The 21,383-nt window shown below is 53.2% G+C and overlaps 1 protein-coding gene across 1 annotated transcript; it reads left to right on the top strand.

Moving 5' to 3' along the window:
* Positions 1–3,341: 3,341 nt before the first annotated feature.
* Positions 3,342–6,728, top strand: LOC123397743 (receptor-like protein kinase 7). Its single transcript, XM_045092279.1, has one exon. The coding sequence runs from the start codon at positions 3,401–3,403 to the stop codon at positions 6,437–6,439; it is 3,039 nt and encodes a 1,012-aa protein (XP_044948214.1). The 5' UTR covers positions 3,342–3,400; the 3' UTR covers positions 6,440–6,728.
* Positions 6,729–21,383: the final 14,655 nt, after the last annotated feature.

Genomic DNA, 21,383 nt, shown 5'->3' with positions numbered 1-21,383 from the left:
CACGTGAAGGATCGATGGCGGATCTGGGTGGGATCCAGATCCGCGGCTGCCGCCATGTCCACCATTGCCAGAAAACCCGCCGGTTCCCAGAGGGCATGGGAGCTAGCACCGTCGTCGCACGACCAGGCGCGCCGCCCTGACCATTGTGCATGTCCTCCTCGTTGTAGTCGCCCCAATCAATCTAGCAGGGTCGCCGCCGCATCCAGCTCCCCGACCCCTTCGGCGTCGGGCCCGCCGCCACCATGGCCGATGCTGGCGACAGCAACGGAGGGGAAGCCGCGTCATGTTGGCTGCTAGCGGCGCTGACGCCCCTGGCAGCGCCGTCGCGAGGGGGTCGTGAGGGGATCCCAGTCCAACGTAATTCACGGTTTTTGCACCAAGACGATGGTGCGTCCATTCTGAAAAGACAAATGCAAATGGCGAACTTCTACGCATTGCAATATGAAAGGAGAGTTGTTTTAAGCATCTGAATTAAGGGTTGCAGAAGGACTACATTCCCCAATTGCTCATGATACCGAAAAGGACATGCCACTAGAAAGATATATGGTCTGGCCCCCCTCGATCGTATCCACCGGAGAAGGCATTGGCTAACTATGCTATAATGGGAACAAATTAGTACTAGAAGCAAAGCAAAGAAGAATACTTGATTAATTACACTACTATATAATTATCATGCTTTACTCATTGTCGTAGGGCACAACCAATGCAATCACATCATATGTGTCTAAAATGTGCCAACTAAACACAGTATAGTGATGTACGTAGTACTTGTATATTTAATGAGCAATCGAGGGATTTTGTGGCTTAATTTAGACACACCTCTTATTGCCGCACTTAGGTTGAGTCATGTTTTCTCTCACACACAACACACGTTGAAGTGAGGGCTCTTTAATTTGGGATACACCACTAACACGAACAGACAAGCTATGCCATTTAATTATATGTCCGATGATATTACTTTCTCATTTATCGCACATACCCGAGCAAAGAAAATGTTTCATCCCTTTGTGCTTATACAAATATCAGCGATTCTTATCGTCAACTTAGAAATAGCGGTTTTTTCATCGTGCATGGAAAAACAAAATTAATATTTTAATGTATACCATAAACTCAAGGTATAAATGCATTATGACGACCATTAGTGGATCGTCCTCTCGGCAATTCACAAACCCATAGTCCTGCATTTTATCATGAACCGAGAGCGAAAAGGATACAATGTTGAGGACCTCGTCCACCAACAAACTCAATGTCGAGAGTAGGAACACAAGTACTGATGGGAGTCACGCCATTCGAGAAGATCTCGGCTTCGAACGTTCCCTATTCACAATGTGAAGTCACAATGCTATCCGCCTCCACCTCCGGAGAGGGCCCTTGCACTCTCGCCTTGGATCGAATGGCGCCACATAGTCCGCAAGGTGGAGCTACTTCCCAAAGAGCACACATGAACAATAGATTGGTAGTCAGGATAACAACACGACCACCACACCAAGCAAACTTCCTAAGGACCCAAGCCGTTACACACAACATGGAGCACCAAAGACATTAGCTTCAGGACGAGACTCCTCAAGAGGACACGATAAAAGCATTGAATAACAAAGCCACCATGGGGCTCAAAACTCATTAAGACAATTCTCGCTCATAAAATCATCATGCCATTGTTTCCACGAAGGAAATCGATGCCTAGGCTCGAAGGTTTTGACCTCTCAAACAGAGAGGACCACACTATGAATAGAACACGCCGGCTGCGGAGGTAACCAACCCTCAACGTTGATGTGTCATCACTAGAAGAAGAAACAAACCCCCACCAGGAGCACAAAAGGCATGTAGGTCCCCCCCCCCCCCCCGCGCGCGCGCGCGCGCGCGCACACACACAGAAGCTATAAAATGACTCCTTGTGGCGTCGCCCCTACCCATTCCAAGGAATGAGGGTTTTTATCCGAGTGGAGGGGGATGAGGAGATGAACCTTAGCGTGACATCTAAGAAGGAAATTGGCGGCTAGAGCGTTGCCAACATCATGTTTGCCAGCGCTAGCCAAGAGATTTCTTCGATCCAGAGCGTCCAACCGTCTCCCACCTAGCCATCCACCTTATAAGGTGAGAACTCGATGTGGGATGGGAAGCAACATGTGAGGAGGTCGTCGTCTTTAGATTGGGTGCGAAAAGGTCACGGGGTAGAAACCGCATAGGACTCGCGTCCACGGCGGTCGAGGACAAGCGCCCCTTAGTTCTAGAGAAAGCCACCCACCATCAGAACGATGCCAACCTCCATTAGAGATTGCCACTAGAATGGTCGAGAACCTCATCACCACCCTCACCAGCGTTCGCATGGGATTCCCACCGATTGCCTCTCGAGGCGCCGAGGAGGATGCGGAGGAGGGGATGGCGTCAAACGAAGAGTTATTCTCCCTCGAATCGCCCTTGGGAGGACCACCAAAGAAAGGGATTTTTTAAACCCATTGTTGTGCACTTTAGACCCCTCTTATAATTAACACAAACTAGTCATTTGCACGTGCATTGCAATAGGACATACATATTCTAGTGGTTCAACATCAATCACGTATGTATGACGTATACTTTACACTCATCATATTCTATCTTTTCATAAGATTTAATTTTATTTGAGTAGGGTAGGGAAGGCAATGAAAGTTTTGATCCAGTTGAGGTTTTGATCACATTTATTTTCATTTGGCTATGGGTACGAGAAGCCAAATAATTTTTTGATTGAGTTAAGATTTTGGCGAGAATTGATTTTATTTAATTTGGTTGAGTTAATGCATGATATTCTAATTCCTTCATTCCAAAATAAATGTCTCAAGTTAGTATAATTTTGTACGAAAGCTAATACAAAGTTGAGACAGTTATTTTGAAATTGAGGGAGTATTTACTTCGTAGTATGTTTCACACATTTGTCAATTAGGGCACAACCAATACAATTACATCAGCTATCTAAAATATGTTTAAATTCAAAGTTTGGTTAACGAAGCTAGGAGAGGGGTTAGTATCTTTTGCCAGTTAATAATACAGATATAGCTCTTATGACAGCACCCAAGTCAATATATGTTTTTTTATCCCTCACAATCCAAATTTGATTCGTCGCTAAGAGGTAAATCATTAAAAATCGTATTTCAAAAAAGGCAAGTCATTAAAAATCGTATATAAAAAAAATGCTCGTAATCACAAATCCATAACTGCTCTCTTGTAATCACAAATCCATGAAGCTTATTGTTATCAAAAAAATCCATGAAGCTTATTAGGCACTATCGTTAGCACACTATGACAGTGTAGGACAGTGCAGTGGTGGGGCCCGCGAGCCAACCGCAACCTTAAAACCGAGCTCGGTCAGCAGGGAGTCCAAGCGCTCTGACACAAAGAAAGAAGCTTCCTTTCCTCCTCCCCAGCCATGCCGCCCGCCGGCCACTTCCACCTCCTCCTCCTCCTCCTCTCCACCCTCGTCCATGCCGCCTCCGCCGCGACGGCCCCCGAGGTGGCCGCGCTCATGGCCTTCAAGTCGTCCCTCACCATCCCTCCCGCGGCCGACGCCTTCTTCTCTTCCTGGGACGCCGCGGCGTCCAGCCCCTGCAACTTCGCCGGCGTCACCTGCCGCGGCACCGCCGTCACCGCGCTCTCCGTGCGCGACCTCAACGTCTCCGCCGCGTCCGTCCCGTTCGGCGTCCTCTGCGGCTCGCTTAAATCGCTCGCCGCGCTCTCGCTCACGTCCAACTCGCTCGCCGGGACCATCGCCGGCGTCGACGCGTGCGTGGCGCTCCGGGACCTCAGCCTCCCCTTCAACTCCTTCTCCGGTAAGATCCCCGACCTCTCGCCGCTCGCCGGGCTCCGCACGCTCAACCTCTCCTCCAACGCCTTCTCCGGCTCCTTCCCCTGGTCCGCGCTCGCCGCCATGCAGGGCCTCCAGGTGCTCTCCGCCGGGGACAACCCGTACCTCACGCCCACCAGGTCCTTCCCGGCCGAGATCTTCGGGCTCACCAACCTCACCGCGCTCTACCTCTCTGCGGCCAACATCGTCGGCCCCATCCCCGCGGGCATCGGCCGGCTCACCGAGCTCGTCGACCTCGAGCTCGCCGACAACCCCCTCACCGGCGAGATACCCCGGGCCATCTCCCAGCTCGTGAATCTACAGAGCCTCGAGCTCTACAACTGCTCCCTCACCGGCGCTCTCCCGCGAGGGTTCGGGAAGCTGACCAAGCTGCAGTTCTTCGACGCGTCCCAGAACTCACTCACCGGCGATCTCTCGGAGCTCCGGTCCCTCACGCGGCTCGTCTCACTGCAGCTCTTCTTCAACGGGCTCTCCGGCGAGGTGCCCAAGGAGTTCGGAGATTTCAAGGAGCTCGTGAACCTGTCGCTCTACACCAACAACCTCACCGGCGAGCTGCCGCGGAAACTGGGGAGCTCGTCGGACGTCAACTTCATCGACGTGTCGACCAACTCGCTCACGGGACCGATCCCGCCGGACATGTGCAAGCGCGGCACCATGCTGAAGCTGCTGATGCTCGAGAACAATTTCTCCGGCGAAATTCCGGCCGCGTACGCGAGCTGCACCACGCTGCTGAGGTTCAGGGTCAGCAAGAACTCGCTCACCGGCGAGGTGCCCGAGGGACTCTGGGCGCTTCCCAAAGCCGAGATCATCGACCTCGAGGGGAACCAGTTCACCGGGGGCATCGGCGACGGCATCGGGAAGGCCGCGTCCCTCACCAGCCTCCTCCTCGCCGGGAACAAATTCTCCGGCGCGATCCCGTCGTCGATAGGCGACGCCGGGAATCTGCAGAGCATTGACGTGTCGTCGAACGAGCTCTCCGGCGAGATACCGGCGAGCATCGGCAAGCTGGTCCACCTCGACAGCCTGGACATTGCCGCGAACGGGATCGGCGGTGCCATCCCGGCGACCCTCGGCTCGTGCTCGTCGCTCAGCACGATGAACCTCGCCAAGAACAAGCTCGCCGGGGCCATCCCGTCGGAGCTGCGTGGCCTGACGCGGCTGAATTGGTTGGACATGTCGAGCAACGAACTCTCCGGCGCCGTGCCGGCGATCCTCGCCGAGCTGAAGCTGAGCAACCTGAACCTGTCGGACAACCGGCTCGACGGGCCCGTGCCGCCGGGGCTGGCCATCTCGGCCTACGGCGAGAGCTTCCTGGGGAACCCCGGCCTGTGCGCCAACAACGGCGCCGGCTTCCTCCGCCGCTGCACGCCGGGAGACGGTGGCCGTTCGGGGAGCACCGCGCGCACGCTCGTCACCTGCCTCCTCGCCAGCATGGCGGTCCTGCTCGCCGTCCTCGGCGTGGTGATATTCATCAAGAAGCGCCGGCAGCACGCGGAGGCCGCGGCCATGGCCGGCGGCAACAAGCTGCTGTTCGCGAAGAAGGGGTCCTGGAACGTCAAGTCGTTCAGGATGATGGCGTTCGACGAGCGGGAGATCGTCGGCGGCGTCCGCGACGAGAACCTGATCGGCAGCGGCGGCTCCGGGAACGTGTACCGCGTCAAGCTCGGGTGCGGCACCGTGGTGGCCGTCAAGCACATCACCCGTACCCGCGCCGCCGCGCCCGCGAGCGCCGCGCCGACGGCGGCCATGCTGCCGCGTTCGGCGTCGGCGTCGGCGCGGCAGTGCCGCGAGTTCGACGCGGAGGTGGGCACGCTGAGCTCAATACGGCACGTCAACGTGGTGAAGCTGCTGTGCAGCGTGACGAGCGAGGACGGCGCCGCCAGCCTGCTGGTGTACGAGCACCTACCCAACGGCAGCCTGTACGAGCGCCTGCACGGCCCGACGGCGAGGAAGCTGGGCGGCCTCGGCTGGCCGGAGCGGTACGAGGTGGCCGTGGGCGCCGCCAGGGGGCTGGAGTACCTCCACCACGGCTGCGGCGACCGGCCCATCCTCCACCGCGACGTCAAGTCCAGCAACATCCTGCTCGACGAGGCCTTCAAGCCGCGCATCGCCGACTTCGGGCTGGCCAAGATCCTCGACGCCGGCGGCAAGCAGGGCGAGCCGTGGTCATCGTCGGGCGGCGGCGCGGTGGCGGGGACGGTGGGGTACATGGCGCCCGAGTACGCCTACACGCGCAAGGTCACCGAGAAGAGCGACGTGTACAGCTTCGGCGTGGTGCTGATGGAGCTGGCGACGGGGCGCGCCGCGGTGGCCGACGGCGAGGACGTGGTGGAGTGGGCGTCCCGGCGGCTGGACGGGCCCGGGAACGGGCGCGACAAGGCCATGGCGCTGCTGGACGCGTCGGCGGCGCGGGAGGAGTGGGAGAAGGAGGAGGCCGTGCGGGTGCTGCGCGTGGCGGTGCTGTGCACGAGCCGCACGCCGGCGGTGAGGCCGTCGATGAGGTCCGTGGTGCAAATGCTGGAGGACGCCGCCGTGGGGCGCGAGTGCTCCGGCAACGGCAAGCCCGACGACGTGGAGGTCGTCAAGGTCGTCGTCGTCCCCTAGCTAGCCGTTCAACAAGGTTCAGTGCCTCCACAGAAACATTTTAGATCCGCCGTAGCCGTCCGATCAGAGCAACGGACGGCCCTGATCTGAGCTTGTGTAGATCATGTGTGGTAGTAAGATTGTTCGTTGGTGAGGAATTACCCAACCAATCTTGTGTTTGTGTACGTACAGAAGTTAATTAGAGTGGAATTCCAAAAATGGTGAAGTGAACTAGTTGCGTGTGTAGAGCATGTGTGGTAGTAAGAGCCTGTTTAAGATTGCTCTGTTCTTTAAAATTCAGCTCTACTTTAGAAAAAACAAGTTAAACGGGTTCTTCACGATATGCCGCTCCGAAAAAAACTAGAATTTGGGGTACAACTTCAAAGTTTTTATGAAGCTCTTGAGAGGGTGTTTTAAAAAACTCTAGAAACTGAAGTTGGGGGAAAATTACTCACCACTGTCATCAGTAAGTGAATATCCCTTTATTTTTTTTCTATTCATGAAGCTGGAGTTAGATAGAAGCCAAACATTATCTTGATAATGCTATATCTTTTATATAAAACTGCTCTAAACTGAATTTAACGAAGTGAAACTGATGTTGATGAATTGAAGCAGTCACAAACATGTCCTAAGATGTAACTATTGGCAAAAACTCTTGGGTCTTGGCCAAACATACATTCTCTCTGACCAACTTCTCTGCCTGCTGGATTTCTGAAGAAAAAGATACTCCATTTTGCATGCTAAATCCATGATTGCCAGTCAGGCAGGTCAAAGTGAAAAAATAATCCACTGCTCTGGTCATAGCAGCACCTGCACCTACATACATTCCCTTTGACTGCCAGGATTTCTGAAGAGAATTCTCTATATACTACTAAGAGCAAATTGATTATTCTTCTTTGAGAGAGAGAGAGAGGGTGTGAGACAATGAGAGAGACAGAGATGTGTTGTCCAGCTGCACGCACAAACAAACCGTCGCCGGAATTCGGTTCGGGGTTGGCCGGTTTCGTTGCATGTACGTACGTCGCCGTCGGGGTTGGGTGACGGACACGAACTGTCCGGGAATCGCTGCTGCAGGAAGGGTGACCCGCCACGTTTTTCACGCAACAGCGCGTAGACTTTGTTGCACGTTTGAACAGCAACAGCACTAGCACTGCAGCTGCTGCGGCTGGTGGTGCCTGGTGTGACATGTCACTTTTGTCTTCTACTCCTTTCGTTCTTAAGTATAGGGAGTGACTAATGAACAGATGTCTGAATTTAAATTAGTGTCAGGTTGTTTTTTTGTTCCACTAAATGATTGACACGTGGCTGAGTATTCAGTCATAAAATTGATCAGTGAAAAAAACCAACTGTTTTCTTTCCCGCATCAGGTCGAAAAATTGCGAAGGGCCCGTCACCGCAAAAAGAACCAAATCCCTAAACGGGCCGCCTAGCGCACCCGTTAACACAAAAACATGAAGGTCCAAGAAAGAAAAAGAACCACGTGCCCACCCATCAGTTTAGCAGGCCGACCTTTACCCGGCCTGCGTATTCTTTTCCGCACTCCTGCTTCCACCCCCCCCCCCATCACTTCTTCTTCCTCAAGAAAGAAAAAAAGGTCCGTGCAGGGGCAAAGACGGCTGGCACGGGAGAAGACATGGATGGTGCGGCTTGTGATCCAGATCCCGGGGACTTGGAGCCGCCACGTACTGCCCTCGCCCCAACCAAGGTACAGCCCCCACCACATCCCCCCCTTCCTCAACCCACCTCGCTACTGCATACTTCCTATCTGAAAAATGTTAGTGTGCTTGGATCTTATGGTAGAGAACTGAATTTTAGATAGTTGATACAGCAAACAAGATGGCTAGAATCGTTTACTTGCTAGGTTGAGACACTAGCTGAATTTTCTGCCTTCGTAAACTGAATTTGACACCTACAGGTTCAGATACAGCAAACAAGTAAACTTTAACTGACCAAACTAAAAACTGTAAAACTAAATTTGACACCTAGTTGATACAGCAAACAAGATGGCTATAATCGTTTACTTGCTAGGTTCAGACACTAGCTGAATTTTCTGCTGTCGTGGGTATAATCCTGACAGTAGATGTGTAGGGTACGAATGAGATGGGGAGAGTCCTAGCTACAGCGAGGTTGTATGAGTTCAGGCCCCTCTGTGGTGGAGGTAACAGCCCTACGTCTCAATGCTCTCGGAGCTTGTTGCCGAGTGTAATATGGAATACAATGATTTGGTAACCCCTTTACCGGTGGGGGAGGGTGGCTTATATAGAGTGCGCTGCCCTCCACAACGGTTTTGGTACAGGGGTGGAGTAACGGGGGTTGAATGCGTACGTTACAGGTAACGTATGCTCTAAACGCTAATAAATGCGCCCGGAAACGTACGACAGTTTCTCTCCAGAGAGGTTACGATGTACCGAGTGTATTTAGTCGGTTAGCCTGGTGTGCTCCGAATGCTAGTCTCCGACTGGATGATTCAGGGCCTGTTACCGACTGGATGATGGGGACTCCTTAATTCAGTCGGGGCAGACTTAGGGTCCTGTCCTTTGTGTGGGGTAGTCCTTGGGTAGGACCTGTATGGCACGCCTATGAACCTACCCTATGACTATGACCCCATCATTAGTCCCCGAATGGATTGGGGTTGAAACGACGAAGCGGTGCTTGAGGTTCAGATCCGACTGGACTAGATTCGGCTTGGGCGTTGCTTGCCTCTATCCATTTTATCTTTCCTGACCAACGATCCGAGTGGAAGTGCTTGCGAAACAGATTGTCGGGAACCGAGTGTTTCTGCGGCATCTTTTGATGTGACCGGTCAACTGACAGCAGCAGATTTTCCGGGATCTCAAATTTCGGGTTCCGCGCGCTCAGCGGGGATGACGCCAGCGAGCTCGAGTAGCGCCTGACGCCTCGATTCTCGCGCCTTCAACTCCTCCACTGATATCGCCGTGGCCGGTCGGGCGGATAAGATTCCGGGGCCACCCGCCAGCGACCCAGTCGGAACTCTATTTAAATCTGGGCGGCGAGGCTTCTTCGTTACGCTCGCCGAATCTTTCGCTCTTGCCTGCTCCGTCTTCCTTGCCACCTCCAGCGCCCCAACACTCCTTCCTTTTCCTCCCTCTCGAGGGTTCGCCGTCGCCTCCATGACCAAGGGCCAGACCAGCAAGATGGAGGCGAGGAAGAAGAAGAGCAAGGCGGCGACGGCTGCCCAGCGGCGGCAGCGGCCGCTGCCGGCGGGGTGGATCCAAGGAGACTTCCTCCCCTCCACGGTGACGGAGGGAGATCTGCTGGAGCTGGTGGAGCACGGGATGCTCGTTCATAAGTCCTGGAGACTGTCGGCGGACGACGAGGTCGAGCCAGCGCCTCGGGAGGGGGAGCGCGTCTTGCTTCTCAGCCATGTCCACCGAGGTATTTCTTTGCCCCCGCATCCTTTCTTTAAGGGCATCATGAATCACTTCGGGGCCCAACTTCACCACTTTCCTCTGAATGCCATCGCCCATCTTTCTGCCTTTATTGTTTTGTGCGAGTGTTTCATCGGTTGCCCCCCCATTGGGGTTTGTTCAAACACATCTTCTCCGCCCGATCCCAAACTATCAAACGTCTTAGTCAGTCGGATGATAAGACGCACCTCCTCCAGCTCTGCGGAGGTTTAGGATTCCAGAAGAAGAGTCGGAGTAGCTATCCTGCTCTCCAGTTGAGTGAGTCGGTTAGGAACTGGCAGTCGACGTGGTTCTACTGCCAGGACATCGCCTGTCCGAATGCATCGACTGGGCTGCCTCCTTTTAGTCTAGACTGGCCCGCCCCGCCTAAGCAGCTCGCGCTCTCGAAGGCCAAGAAGAACGACATCCAGCCTTTGGTTGAGGCACTCGTGGATGTCGTCAGGAGGGGGGTCACCGGTATAGACCTGCTGGAAGTCTTCCTTGGTCGGCGGATCCAGCCTCTGCAGGCTCGCGACCATGCTATGTGGCATTACACGGGGCCCGAAGACTCCACTCGGACCAACGTGGTGGGCGTGACCGAGGAGAGGGTGACCTCGTGGGTGGTCCAAATCACGGGTCCCTGTGGGAATCCCCAAGGAGCTCGCCGAGTGAAGCCTTACAACGCGGATCATCCTCCACCGAATCAGGTGAGTGGCACTTGTCAAGTGCATTGAACTGTCTTAATTCCAGTCGTTTGCTTATATCTCCGTGTGATGCCTAATGTTTCCGACTGAACTTTATGCAGGCGTGGACCAACTGGTTCTCCCCCGTCTCGAATGGGAATCCGAAGGAGGAAGAGGAGGAAGGCAGCCAGGAGGGCAGCGTGGAGAGCGCCGAATACGTCTCCGACAGCGGGGAATCGGAGGAGGAGGACAGCGAGGAAGAGGAAGAAGATGAGGAGCAAGACTCGCCACCTCCACGACCAGAGCATCGGACCAAGCGCCGACACGAGCCCGCCGTCCCTTCAGCTCCTCCTGCGTCGTCGAGTGCTCCGCCTAGTGCTTCGGTGGTCCCGAGTGTTCGAGGCACCAAGAGGGCGAGGGACGCCGCCGCTGAGCCCGCGGGCCAGTCTTCCAGGGCGCCCAAGCCGAGTGGGCCTAAGCCTCGGAAGGCTCTGCCGCGAATGAGGGTTGCTATCCCTGTCACCTCCACGTAAGTGTATCTAGCTTTCGGCTCTTTCTGTTATCCGAGTGAACTCCTGTTTACAGGTCGAATGGATTTCACTCGACAGGGTCGCTACCTCTGCCACCTCTCCGGCCCGCCAAGGGGACGACCCCATGGATACGGACAACGTCGTTTCGTCCCAGCCAGGTGCGTTGTAGGAGAGTCGGGTGTTTTATCCCATCGCGTCTCCAATTCTATCATAGGGCTTGTTTCTTTCTTTTTCTAAGACGTCATGTCATTCGGCTTGTCAGGGGCGATTTGCCTGGACGAGGACGACCAGGGGAGAGCCGACCCCGCCGTGGAGCCTGTTCTTGAGGCTGCTCCTCCTGCTGCCGCTCCTGTCGCCGACGTCCCGCCGACTGAAGCGCCGCCACCGACTGAACCAGTGCTGGTGGGGGAGGAGCCGACTGGGGCGGACCTTGGGATGCCCCAGGAACCTCCGACGATTCCAGGTTCGTCGAATGTTGAATTCAGCATCCGGCGTCTTCCGGAGGAGCAGGTGGGAGCGGCCAAGGGGGCTATGGTGCAGGCGGAGCTGATGGCTGGAGAAGCCAAGAGGGCTTATGACTCCGTTGCGGCCTTGTACCAGCGGAGCTTGGAGCTGCGCGATGATATCCGAGTAAGTGGTCTAGTCAGTATTTACTTTTCCCCTGTAACCCACTGGGTGTTCTTGAATAGCGGGTGTTGTTTGCAATGGGTTCACTCTGAGTGAACCCAGTGGGTGTAGTCCCTGAGACTTCTGTCGAGTGCTTGCACCGACAGTTGTCTTTATACATTTCGCCTTGAGTTTGGTTGTGTCTGTAGATAGGATTACCGAGTGCGAGTATTTGTTGCAGTCGGAGTGCACTTATGGTAAGAGTCCCCGAGAGTAAGTTGTACTCAGGTCGGGTAGTATTGGCCTCGGAGGCGTAGGTGATAACATGCATCTCAATAGGACATGCCTGCTTGAGGTGCATGCCAGTGGGGTCACTCTCAGTGAACCCACTGGGTGTAGTCCCCAAGACCGCTGTCGACTGCTTGCGTCGGCAGGGGTCTGAAGAACTTAGACTGTTAACTGTTGAACTTGCTGATTGTCCTTTGTTTCTTGGTGGCACAAAACTTGTGAAATGGGGACGGCCTATGAGGCCCTGAGAGCGGAGAGGAACCAGTTCGCTGGTGAACTTGATGCTGCTATGCTCGCCATGGCCGGCATGAAGGATGCTCTGGAGGGACGAGAGAAGTCCCTGGAGGAGGCTCGGGAGGCGAACAAGGTGTTGACGGAGGAGGTGGAAAGAATGGGGAAACAAAGGACTGTTCTCATGAATCAGATGGCTGTCCAGAATAGATGATGCATAGCTCAGGAGAAGTATGTCAACGACTGGGCTGGGCAGATGATGACTCGTCTGGCTGGTAAGCCTTATGTTTTGCCGAGTGCTTGTACCGTGTGTGTTACACTCGGTGTTTATTGTATACTTGCCCTTGTGTTGCAGACTTTTGCGTTGATGCTGAAGCTGAAGCGTCGGCTGTGGAGCGGTCCATTGAGGACAACGTGCCACTCGGCGAGGACGCCAATCGGGATCTGCTCCGGGCGCATATCCGCGTAGGCAAAGTGGGTCCTTTCATCGGTCGACTGAGAGAGGTCGTTGGCCGAATTGACAAGGAACTTTGGCCAGAAGACGAGTCGCGGCAGGAGATGGAGACCCTGATGGCGCTAGTGGAGGAGATTCCGAGCCGAGTGCAATCGTGCAAGAAATCGGCGGCGCATTGCGGTGCTGATGTTGCCCTGTCCTTGGTCCGAGTCCATTGCAAGGAGGTGCGGAAGAGAAGCTGAAGACACTGAAGGTCGCCAACACGAAGAAGCTTCGATTCGAAGACTTCATGGAGACGTTCCTTGAGAGTGCTACCTGCATCGCCGATGGAATCGACTTGGACACTTTCGTGGAGCCCTCCAGTCCTGGCACCGGCCCGGCTACGCGTAATAAAACTTTGTCCTCGGTATGCCGAGTGTTTATCTGTAAGGTACTCTGGCCACTTCTGTTGGCCGTCATACTTTTAAATCGGTGTGGGTAAGCTTGATCCGCACCGAGTTAGCTATCCTTTCTAGACTTTTGGAATCGGAATGAAAGCATTTAGTCTTTTGTTTGAATGCTGTTTCGAGTGCGACGTTTAGTGCATACTCGGAGAATATTAATACTTAGGTGATTCTTGATCACAGCTAAGTCCCCGAGTGGGACGTGTAGTGCACACTCGGAGGAAGTTATTACTTAGGTGATTCTTGATCATAACTAAGTCCCCGAGTGCGACGTGTAGTGCACACTCGGAGGAAGTTATTACTTAGGTGATTCTTGATCACAGCTAAGTCCCCGAGTGCGACGTGTAGTGCACACTCGGAGGAAGTTATTACTTATGTGATTCTTGATCACAGCTAAGTCCCCAAGTGCGACGTGTAGTGCACACTTGGAGGAAGTTAGTACTTAGGCGATTCGGGATCGCAGCTAAGTCCCCGAGTGCGACGTGTACTGCACACTCGGAGTAAGTTATTACTTAGGTGATTCTTGATCACAGCTAAGTCCCCGAGTGCGACGTGTAGTGCACACTCGGAGGAAGTTAGTACTTAGGCAATTCAGGATCGCAGCTAAGTCCCCGAGTGCGACGTGTAGTGCACACTCGGAGTAAGTTATTACTTAGGTGATTCTTGATCACAGCTAAGTCCCCGAGTGCGACGTGTAGTGCACACTCGGAGGAAGTTAGTACTTAGGCGATTCGGGATCACAGCTAAGTCCCCGAGTGCGACGTGTAGTGCACACTCGGAGTAAGTTATTACTTAGGTGATTCTTGATCACAGCTAAGTCCCCGAGTGCGACGTGTAGTGCACACTCGGAGGAAGTTAGTACTTAGGCGATTCGGGATCGCAGCTAAGTCCCCGAGTGCGACGTGTAGTGCACACTCGGAGTAAGTTATTACTTAGGTGATTCTTGATCACAGCTAAGTCCCCGAGTGCGACTTGTAGTGCACACTCGGAGTAAGTTATTACTTAGGTGATTCTTGATCACAGCTAAGTCCCCGAGTGCGACGTGTAGTGCACACTCGGAGGAAGTTAGTACTTAGGCGATTCAGGATCGCAGCTAAGTTTTTTTTTGTGTGTGTGTGTGACCGGAGTCTGCGACCGTGGAAGAACTCTGAATCTGCAAAAAACTGAATCTGTTGTATATTATTTCATCAAAACTTGTTCGTTACACTGCTTCAGTCGACAATCACGTATAAAAGCGCTTGAGGAGATCTCCGTTCCATGCCGCGGCTCGTCTGTCTCCCTCTGAATGTTGTAGAGTCTGTATGCTCCGTTGTTCAGCACCTTGGAGATGATGAAAGGCCCTTCCCAGGCCGGAGCCAACTTGTGGGGTCTTTGCTGATCCACTCGGAGCACTAAATCGCCTGCTTGAAATGTGCGACTCCTGACATGACGCGCATGAAAGTGTCACAGATCTTGCTGGTAAATTGTTGAGCGAGTAAGTGCCATCTCGCGCTCCTCCTCTAGAAGACCGACTCCATCTTGCCTTGCTTGTTCTGCTTTAGCTTCGGAGAAGAGTTCGACTCGTGGGGCATCGTGAAGCAGGTCACTCGGAAGGACCGCTTCTGCTCCATAAACGAGGAAGAACGGGGATCTCCCCGTTGATCTGTTCGGAGTGGTGCGGAGGCCCCAAAGCACTGAAGGTAGCTCGGTGACCCATGCACCTGTAGCGTGTCCCACCTCTCGCAGGAGTCGGGGCTTCAAACCTTGAAGAATAAGCCCATTCGCCCATTCGGCTTGTCCGTTGGATTGGGGATGTGCCACGGAAGCGAAATCCACTCGGATACCTTGCTCGCACAGAAACCTTTGAATCTGTCCGAGTCGAAGTTTGTCCCGTTGTCCGTGATTATGCTGTGAGGTACCCCGAATCTGGAAATGATGTCCCTGACAAACTTGACAGCTGTTGAGGCATCGAGTTTCTTGATGGGCTTGGCTTCTATCCATTTTGTAAACTTGTCGACTGCCAGCAACCGATGTGTGTAGCCTCCTTGGCCTGTCTTGAATGGTCCGACTGTATCTAATCCCCAAACTGCAAATGGCCACACAAGTGGGATCGTCTTTAATGCAGATGTTGGCTTGTGGGACTTGTTGGAGTAGAACTGACAGCCTTCACATCGGTCGACCATATCTTTAGCCATCTCGTTTGCCTGCAGCCAAAAGAAACCGGCTATGAATGCCTTGGCGACGATTGCTCTCGAAGAAGCGTGATGACCGCAGGTTCCCGAGTGAATATCCTCTAGGATCAACTGCCCTTCCTTCTCCTTGTACAATTGGCCATCAATGACAGTGAATGCCTTCGACCTGCGAACTATTTGCCTGGCTTGGACTTCGTCTTCTGGAAGTTCTTGCTTCAGGATATATGCAATGATCGGCACAGTCCAATCGGGAATGACAGCCAGAATCTCCATGACCAGATCAACCACAGCAGGTACATCGACTTCCGTCGGATCTGTTGCGCTCTTGGGTTGTACCGGTTCTTCTGTGAAGGGATCTTCTTTGACTGAGGGAAGATGGAGGTGCTCGAGGCAGACATCACTCGGGACTGGTCTCCGAGTGGATCCGAGTTTTGCCAACTCGTCAGCTGCTTGGTTCTTCAGTCTGGGAACATGATGGAGCTCTAGACCTTCAAACTTCTTCTTCAGCTTCTCACTGCATTGCAGTATGTTGTCATGGCGGGGTTCCTTACGTCCCACTCTTTCATCACTTGATTGACCACCAAATCCGAATCGCCGTAGACCATCAAGCGACGGACGCCGAGTGAGATGGCCATGCACAATCCGTAGAGGAGAGCTTCATACTCTGCCTCGTTGTTGGAGGAATCAAAGTGTATCTACACCACGTACTTGAGCTTGTCGCCCTTTGGTGATATGATCACAACACCAGCGCCGGAGCCATTCAACATCTTAGACCCATCGAAGAACATTGTCCAATGAGCCGAGTAGATGTGGGTCGGTTGCTGTTGTTCTACCCATTCTGCTATAAAGTCAGCCAGGGCTTGAGACTTAATAGCTTTCTTGGCCTCGAACTTGATGTCACAGTACAACATCTCCATTGCCCACTTCGCCACTCGGCCTGACGCGTCTCGATTGTGGAGAATTTCCGACAACGGAGCATCAGAAACGACAGATACCGAGTGGTCTTGGAAATAATGGGCCACCTTCTTCGCAGTCATATAGATCCCATAGATAAGTTTTTGATAATGGGGATACCTCTGCTTGGAAGGAGTCAGGACTTCGGAGACGTAGTACACTGGCCTCTGAACTTTGTATGCTTTGCCTTCTTCTTCTTGCTCGACTGTAAGAACAGTACTGACGACTTGGTTTGTAGCCGCGATATATAGAAGAAGGGGCTCTTTACTGAGCGGACCAGTAAGAACCGGCTGGGTGGAAAGTAGGACTTTGAGGTCGTCGAGTGCGACTTGGGCTTCGTCTGTCCACTCGAAGGTATCTGATTTCTTCATGAGTCGGTACAGAGGAAGTGCTTTCTCGCCGAGTCGACTGATGAACCTGCTCAAAGCCGCTAGGCAACCTGTGAGCCGTTGAACATCGTGTATTCTGACCGGCCTCTCCATTCAGACGATGGTCCCGATCTTTTCGGGGTTGGCGTCGATCCCTCGTTCGGAAACGAAGAAACCGAGTAACTTTCCGCTGGGAACACCGAATGAACATTTGGCTGGGTTGAGCTTGATATCGTACCTACGAAGGTTGGCGAATGTTTCTGCCAAGTCAGTCAGCAGGTCGGAACCTTTGTGTGACTTGACTACGATATCAACCATATATGCCTCCACATTCCGACCGATCTGGTCGAGGAGACATTTTTGGATCATGCGCATAAAGGTAGCTCCTGCATTCTTCAGACCGAAAGGCATAGTGATGTAGCAGAAGCACCCGAATGGGGTGATGAAGGCTGTTTTTAACTCATCGGGACCATACAAACGGATCTGATGATAGCCCGAGTAGGCATCAAGAAACGACAAACGCTCGCATCCCGCAGTCGAATCGACAATTTGATCTGTGCAGGGGAGCGGAAAATGGTCTTTCGGGCAGACCTTGTTGAGATGCTTGAAGTCGATGCACATTCGGAGCGACTTGTCCTTCTTGGGCACCATGACAACATTTGCGAGCCACTCGGAGTGGTGAACCTCGCGAATGAAGTTGGCGGCCAACAACTTGGCCACCTCTTCTCCGATCGCCTTCCTCTTGTGCGCGGCGGACCGGCGCAGGCGCTCTCGAACTGGCCGAGCGACGGGATCCACATGCAGTCGGTGCTCAGCCAACTCCCTGGGCACACCTGGCATGTCAGAGGGTTTCCATGCGAAGATGTCCCAGTTCTCACGGAGGAATTGGGTGAGCTCGGCTTCCTATTTAGGATCGAGGGTGGTGGAGATGTTCGTCGGGGCGGCAGAGTCGTCCGTCGGGTGGATGCTGACCTTCTTCGTCTCCCCCGCCGACTGAAACGTGGACTCAGAAGCTGGTTTCTTTGAGCGCATCAGGTCGGCAGGGTCGACTGTCTTCTTGTACTCGTCGAGCTCAAGTACAACCATCTGCTGATCGGCGATTCTTGATCCCTGCTGCAAACACTCTTCGGCTCGCTGACGGTTGCCCGTGATGGTGATCACGCCTTTCGGGCCTGGCATCTTCAACTTCAAGTATATATAGCATGGACGTGCCATGAAGCTCACATATGCTGGACGGCCCAGAATTGCATGGTAAGCGCTCTGGAAATCCACCACCTCAAATGTGAGCTTCTCCTTGCGAAAGTTCTTGTCGGAGCCGAAAACGACGTCCAGCGCGATCTGGCCGAGTGACTTGGCCTTCCGTCCAGGGACGACTCCGTGGAACTGCATACTGCTCTCGCTGAGTCTGGACATCGGAATGCCCATTCCCTTGAGAGTGTCGGCGTACATGATGTTCAGCCCGCTACCGCCGTCCATGAGGACTTTGCGTAGTCGGACTCCTTCCACCACCGGGTCGACGACCAGAGCCTGTCTTCCTGGGGTGGGTATATGCGCTGGATGATCCGACTGGTCAAAGGTGATCGCAGTCTGAGACCATTTAAGGAACTTGGGGTTGGTCGGAACGGCCATGTTGACCTCCCTGTTCACCAGCTTCAGTCGACTCTTGCTTTCGATGTCAGCAAAAATCATGAGGGTTGCATGGACTTGGGGGAACTGATCCTCCTTATCCTCCTCATCTTGTTCAGGATCCTTCTCACTCGGTTGTCCCTCGCTGAACCCCTGGATCAGGAGACGACACTGTCGAGTGGTATGCTTTGCGTATATGGGGTTGCCTTCTTCGTCCATCTTCGTGTGAACCGGACAAGGCTGGTCCAAGATAGGATTGTTGAATGGCTTCTTCTTGGGGGTAAACTGCGCCTTCCCTTTGCCCTTGAACTTGGCACTAGTCACGACTACAGCTTCTGCTTGCGGTGTGGGCGGAACCTTATGTTTCTGCTTCCGAGTATTACCTCCGTCGACATCGCCGACTGTCTTGTGCTTGCCGCTCCGGATGCGGTCCTCTTCCTCGCCATTTGCATAGCGAGCTGCTATCTCCATCATCTTGCTCATGGAGATGTCGCCTGTTCGACCGAACTTTAGGTACAGCTCTCTGTACCGCACGCCTGCCTTGAAGGCGCACACTGCTTGATGCTCGGTGACGTTCTCCACCGTGTGGTAGAGGGTTGTCCAACGCTGGATGAAGTCGCGCAGGGGCTCATTCGGCTTCTGGACACAGTGCTGGAGCTTCACAAGGCCTGCAGGGCGTTTGCACGTCCCTTCAAAAGTCCTGATGAACACTCGGGCCAGATCTGCCCAACTGTAAATGCTCGAGGGGGCCAACTGGTTCAGCCACGCTCACGCCGAGCCGTTGAGCATCAGAGGGAGGTGCTTCATAGCGACATGGTCGTCCCCTCCTCCGATCTGAACTGCCACTCGGTAGTCGTCTAGCCATGTTTCAGGCTTGGATTCCCCCGTAAATTTACCGATTCCCGCGGCCAATCGGAAGTTGGTGTTGGGGAACGTCGCATGGGAAACAAAAATATTCCTACGCGCACGAAGACCTATCATGGTGATGTCCATCTACGAGAGGGGATGAGTGATCTACGTACCCTTGTAGACCGTACAGCAGAAGCGTTAGAGAACGCGGTTGATGTAGTGGAACGTCCTCACGTCCCTCGATCCGCCCCGCGAACAATCCCGCGATCAGTCCCACGATCTAGTACCGAACGGACGGCACCTCCGCGTTCAGCACACGTACGGCTCGACGATGATCTCGGCCTTCTTGATCCAGCAAGAGAGACGGAGAGGTAGAAGAGTTCTCCGGCAGCGTGACGACGCTCCGGAGGTTGGTGATGACCTTGTCTCAGCAGGGCTCCGCCCGAGCTCCGCAGAAACGCGATCTAGAGGAAAAACGGTGGAGGTATGTGGTCGGGCTGCCGTGGAAAAGTCGTCTCAAATCACCCCCAATACCTCCGTATATATAGGTGGGAGGGAGGGTACCTTGCCTTGGGGCTCAAGGAGCCCCAAGGGGGTCGGCCGAGTCCAAGGGGGGAAGGCTCCCCCCAAACCGAGTTGGACTTGGTTTGGTGGGTGAGAGTCCTTCCCTTCCTTCCCACCTCCCTTTTTTTTTCTTTCTCTTTGATTTTCTTTTGTATGGCGCATAGGGCCCTTTTGGGCTGTCCCAACAGCCCACTAAGGGCTGGTGCGCCACCCTCATGGCCTATGGGCTTCCCCGGGGTGGGTTGCTCCCCCCCGGTGAACTTCCGGAACCCATTCGCCATTCCCGGTACATTCCCGGTAACTCCGAAAAACTTTCGGTAATTAAATGAGGTCATCCTATATATCAATCTTCGTTTCCGGACCATTCCGGAAACCCTCGTGACGTCCGTGATCTCATCCGGGACTCCGAACAACATTCGTTAACCAACCATATAACTCAAATACGCATAAAACAACGTCGAACCTTAAGTGTGCAGACCCTGCGGGTTCGAGAACTATGTAGACATGACCCGAGAGACTCCTCGGTCAATATCCAATAGCGGGACCTGGATGCCCATATTGGATCCTACATATTCTACGAAGATCTTATCGTTTGAACCTCAGTGCCAAGGATTCATATAATCCCGTATGTCATTCCCTTTGTCCTTCGGTATGTTACTTGCCCGAGATTCGATCGTCAGTATCCGTATACCTATTTCAATCTCGTTTACCGGCTAGTCTCTTCACTCGTTCCGTAATACAAGATCCCGCAACTTACACTAAGTCACATTGCTTGCAAGGCTTGTGTGTGATGTTGTATTACCGAGTGGGCCCCGAGATACCTCTCCGTCACACGGAGTGACAAATCCCAGTCTTGATCCATACTAACTCAACTAACACCTTCGGAGACACCTGTAGAGCATCTTTATAGTCACCTAGTTACGTTGCAACGTTTGATACACACAAAGCATTCCTCCGGTGTCAGTGAGTTATATGATCTCATGGTCATAGGAATAAATACTTGACACGCAGAAAACAGTAGCAACAAAATGACACGATCAACATGCTAGGTCTATTAGTTTGGGTCTAGTCCATCACGTGATTCTCCTAATGATGTGATCCAGTTATCAAGCAACAACACCTTGTTCATAATCAGAAGACACTGACTATCTTTGATCAACTGGCTAGCCAACTAGAGGCTTGCTAGGGACGGTGTTTTGTCTATGTATCCACACATGTAAATGAGTCTTCATTCAATACAATTATAGCATGGATAATAAACGATTATCTTGATACAGGAATTATAATAATAACTATATTTATTATTGCCTCTAGGGCATAATTCCTACAGTCTCCCACTTGCACTAGAGTCAATAATCTAGCCCTCACATCATCATGTGAATTACATTGTAATAAATCTAACACCCATACAGTTCTAGTGTTGATCATGCTTTGGCCGTGGAAGAGGTTTAGTCAGCGGGTCTGCTGCATTCAGATCCGTGTGCACTTTGCATATATTTACGTCCTCTCCCTCGACGTAGTCGCGGATGAGGTTGAAGCGTCGTTTGATGTGTCTGGTTTTCTTGTGAAACCGTGGTTCCTTTGCTAAGGCAATGGCACCCGTGTTGTCACAGAACAAGGTTATTGGATTCAGTGTGCTTGGCACCACTCCAAGATCCGTCATGAACTGCTTCATCCTGACACCCTCCTTGGCCGCCTCCGAGGCAGCCATGTACTCCGCTTCACATGTAGAATCTGCTACGACGCTTTTCTTGGAACTGCACCAGCTTACCGCACCCCCATTAAGAATAA

Source organism: Hordeum vulgare, chromosome 5H (assembly GCF_904849725.1).
Source record: "Hordeum vulgare subsp. vulgare chromosome 5H, MorexV3_pseudomolecules_assembly, whole genome shotgun sequence".
Lineage (NCBI taxonomy): Eukaryota > Viridiplantae > Streptophyta > Magnoliopsida > Poales > Poaceae > Hordeum > Hordeum vulgare.
Note: the sequence above shows the minus strand (reverse complement) of the source record. Positions and strands in the feature narration are given on the sequence as shown.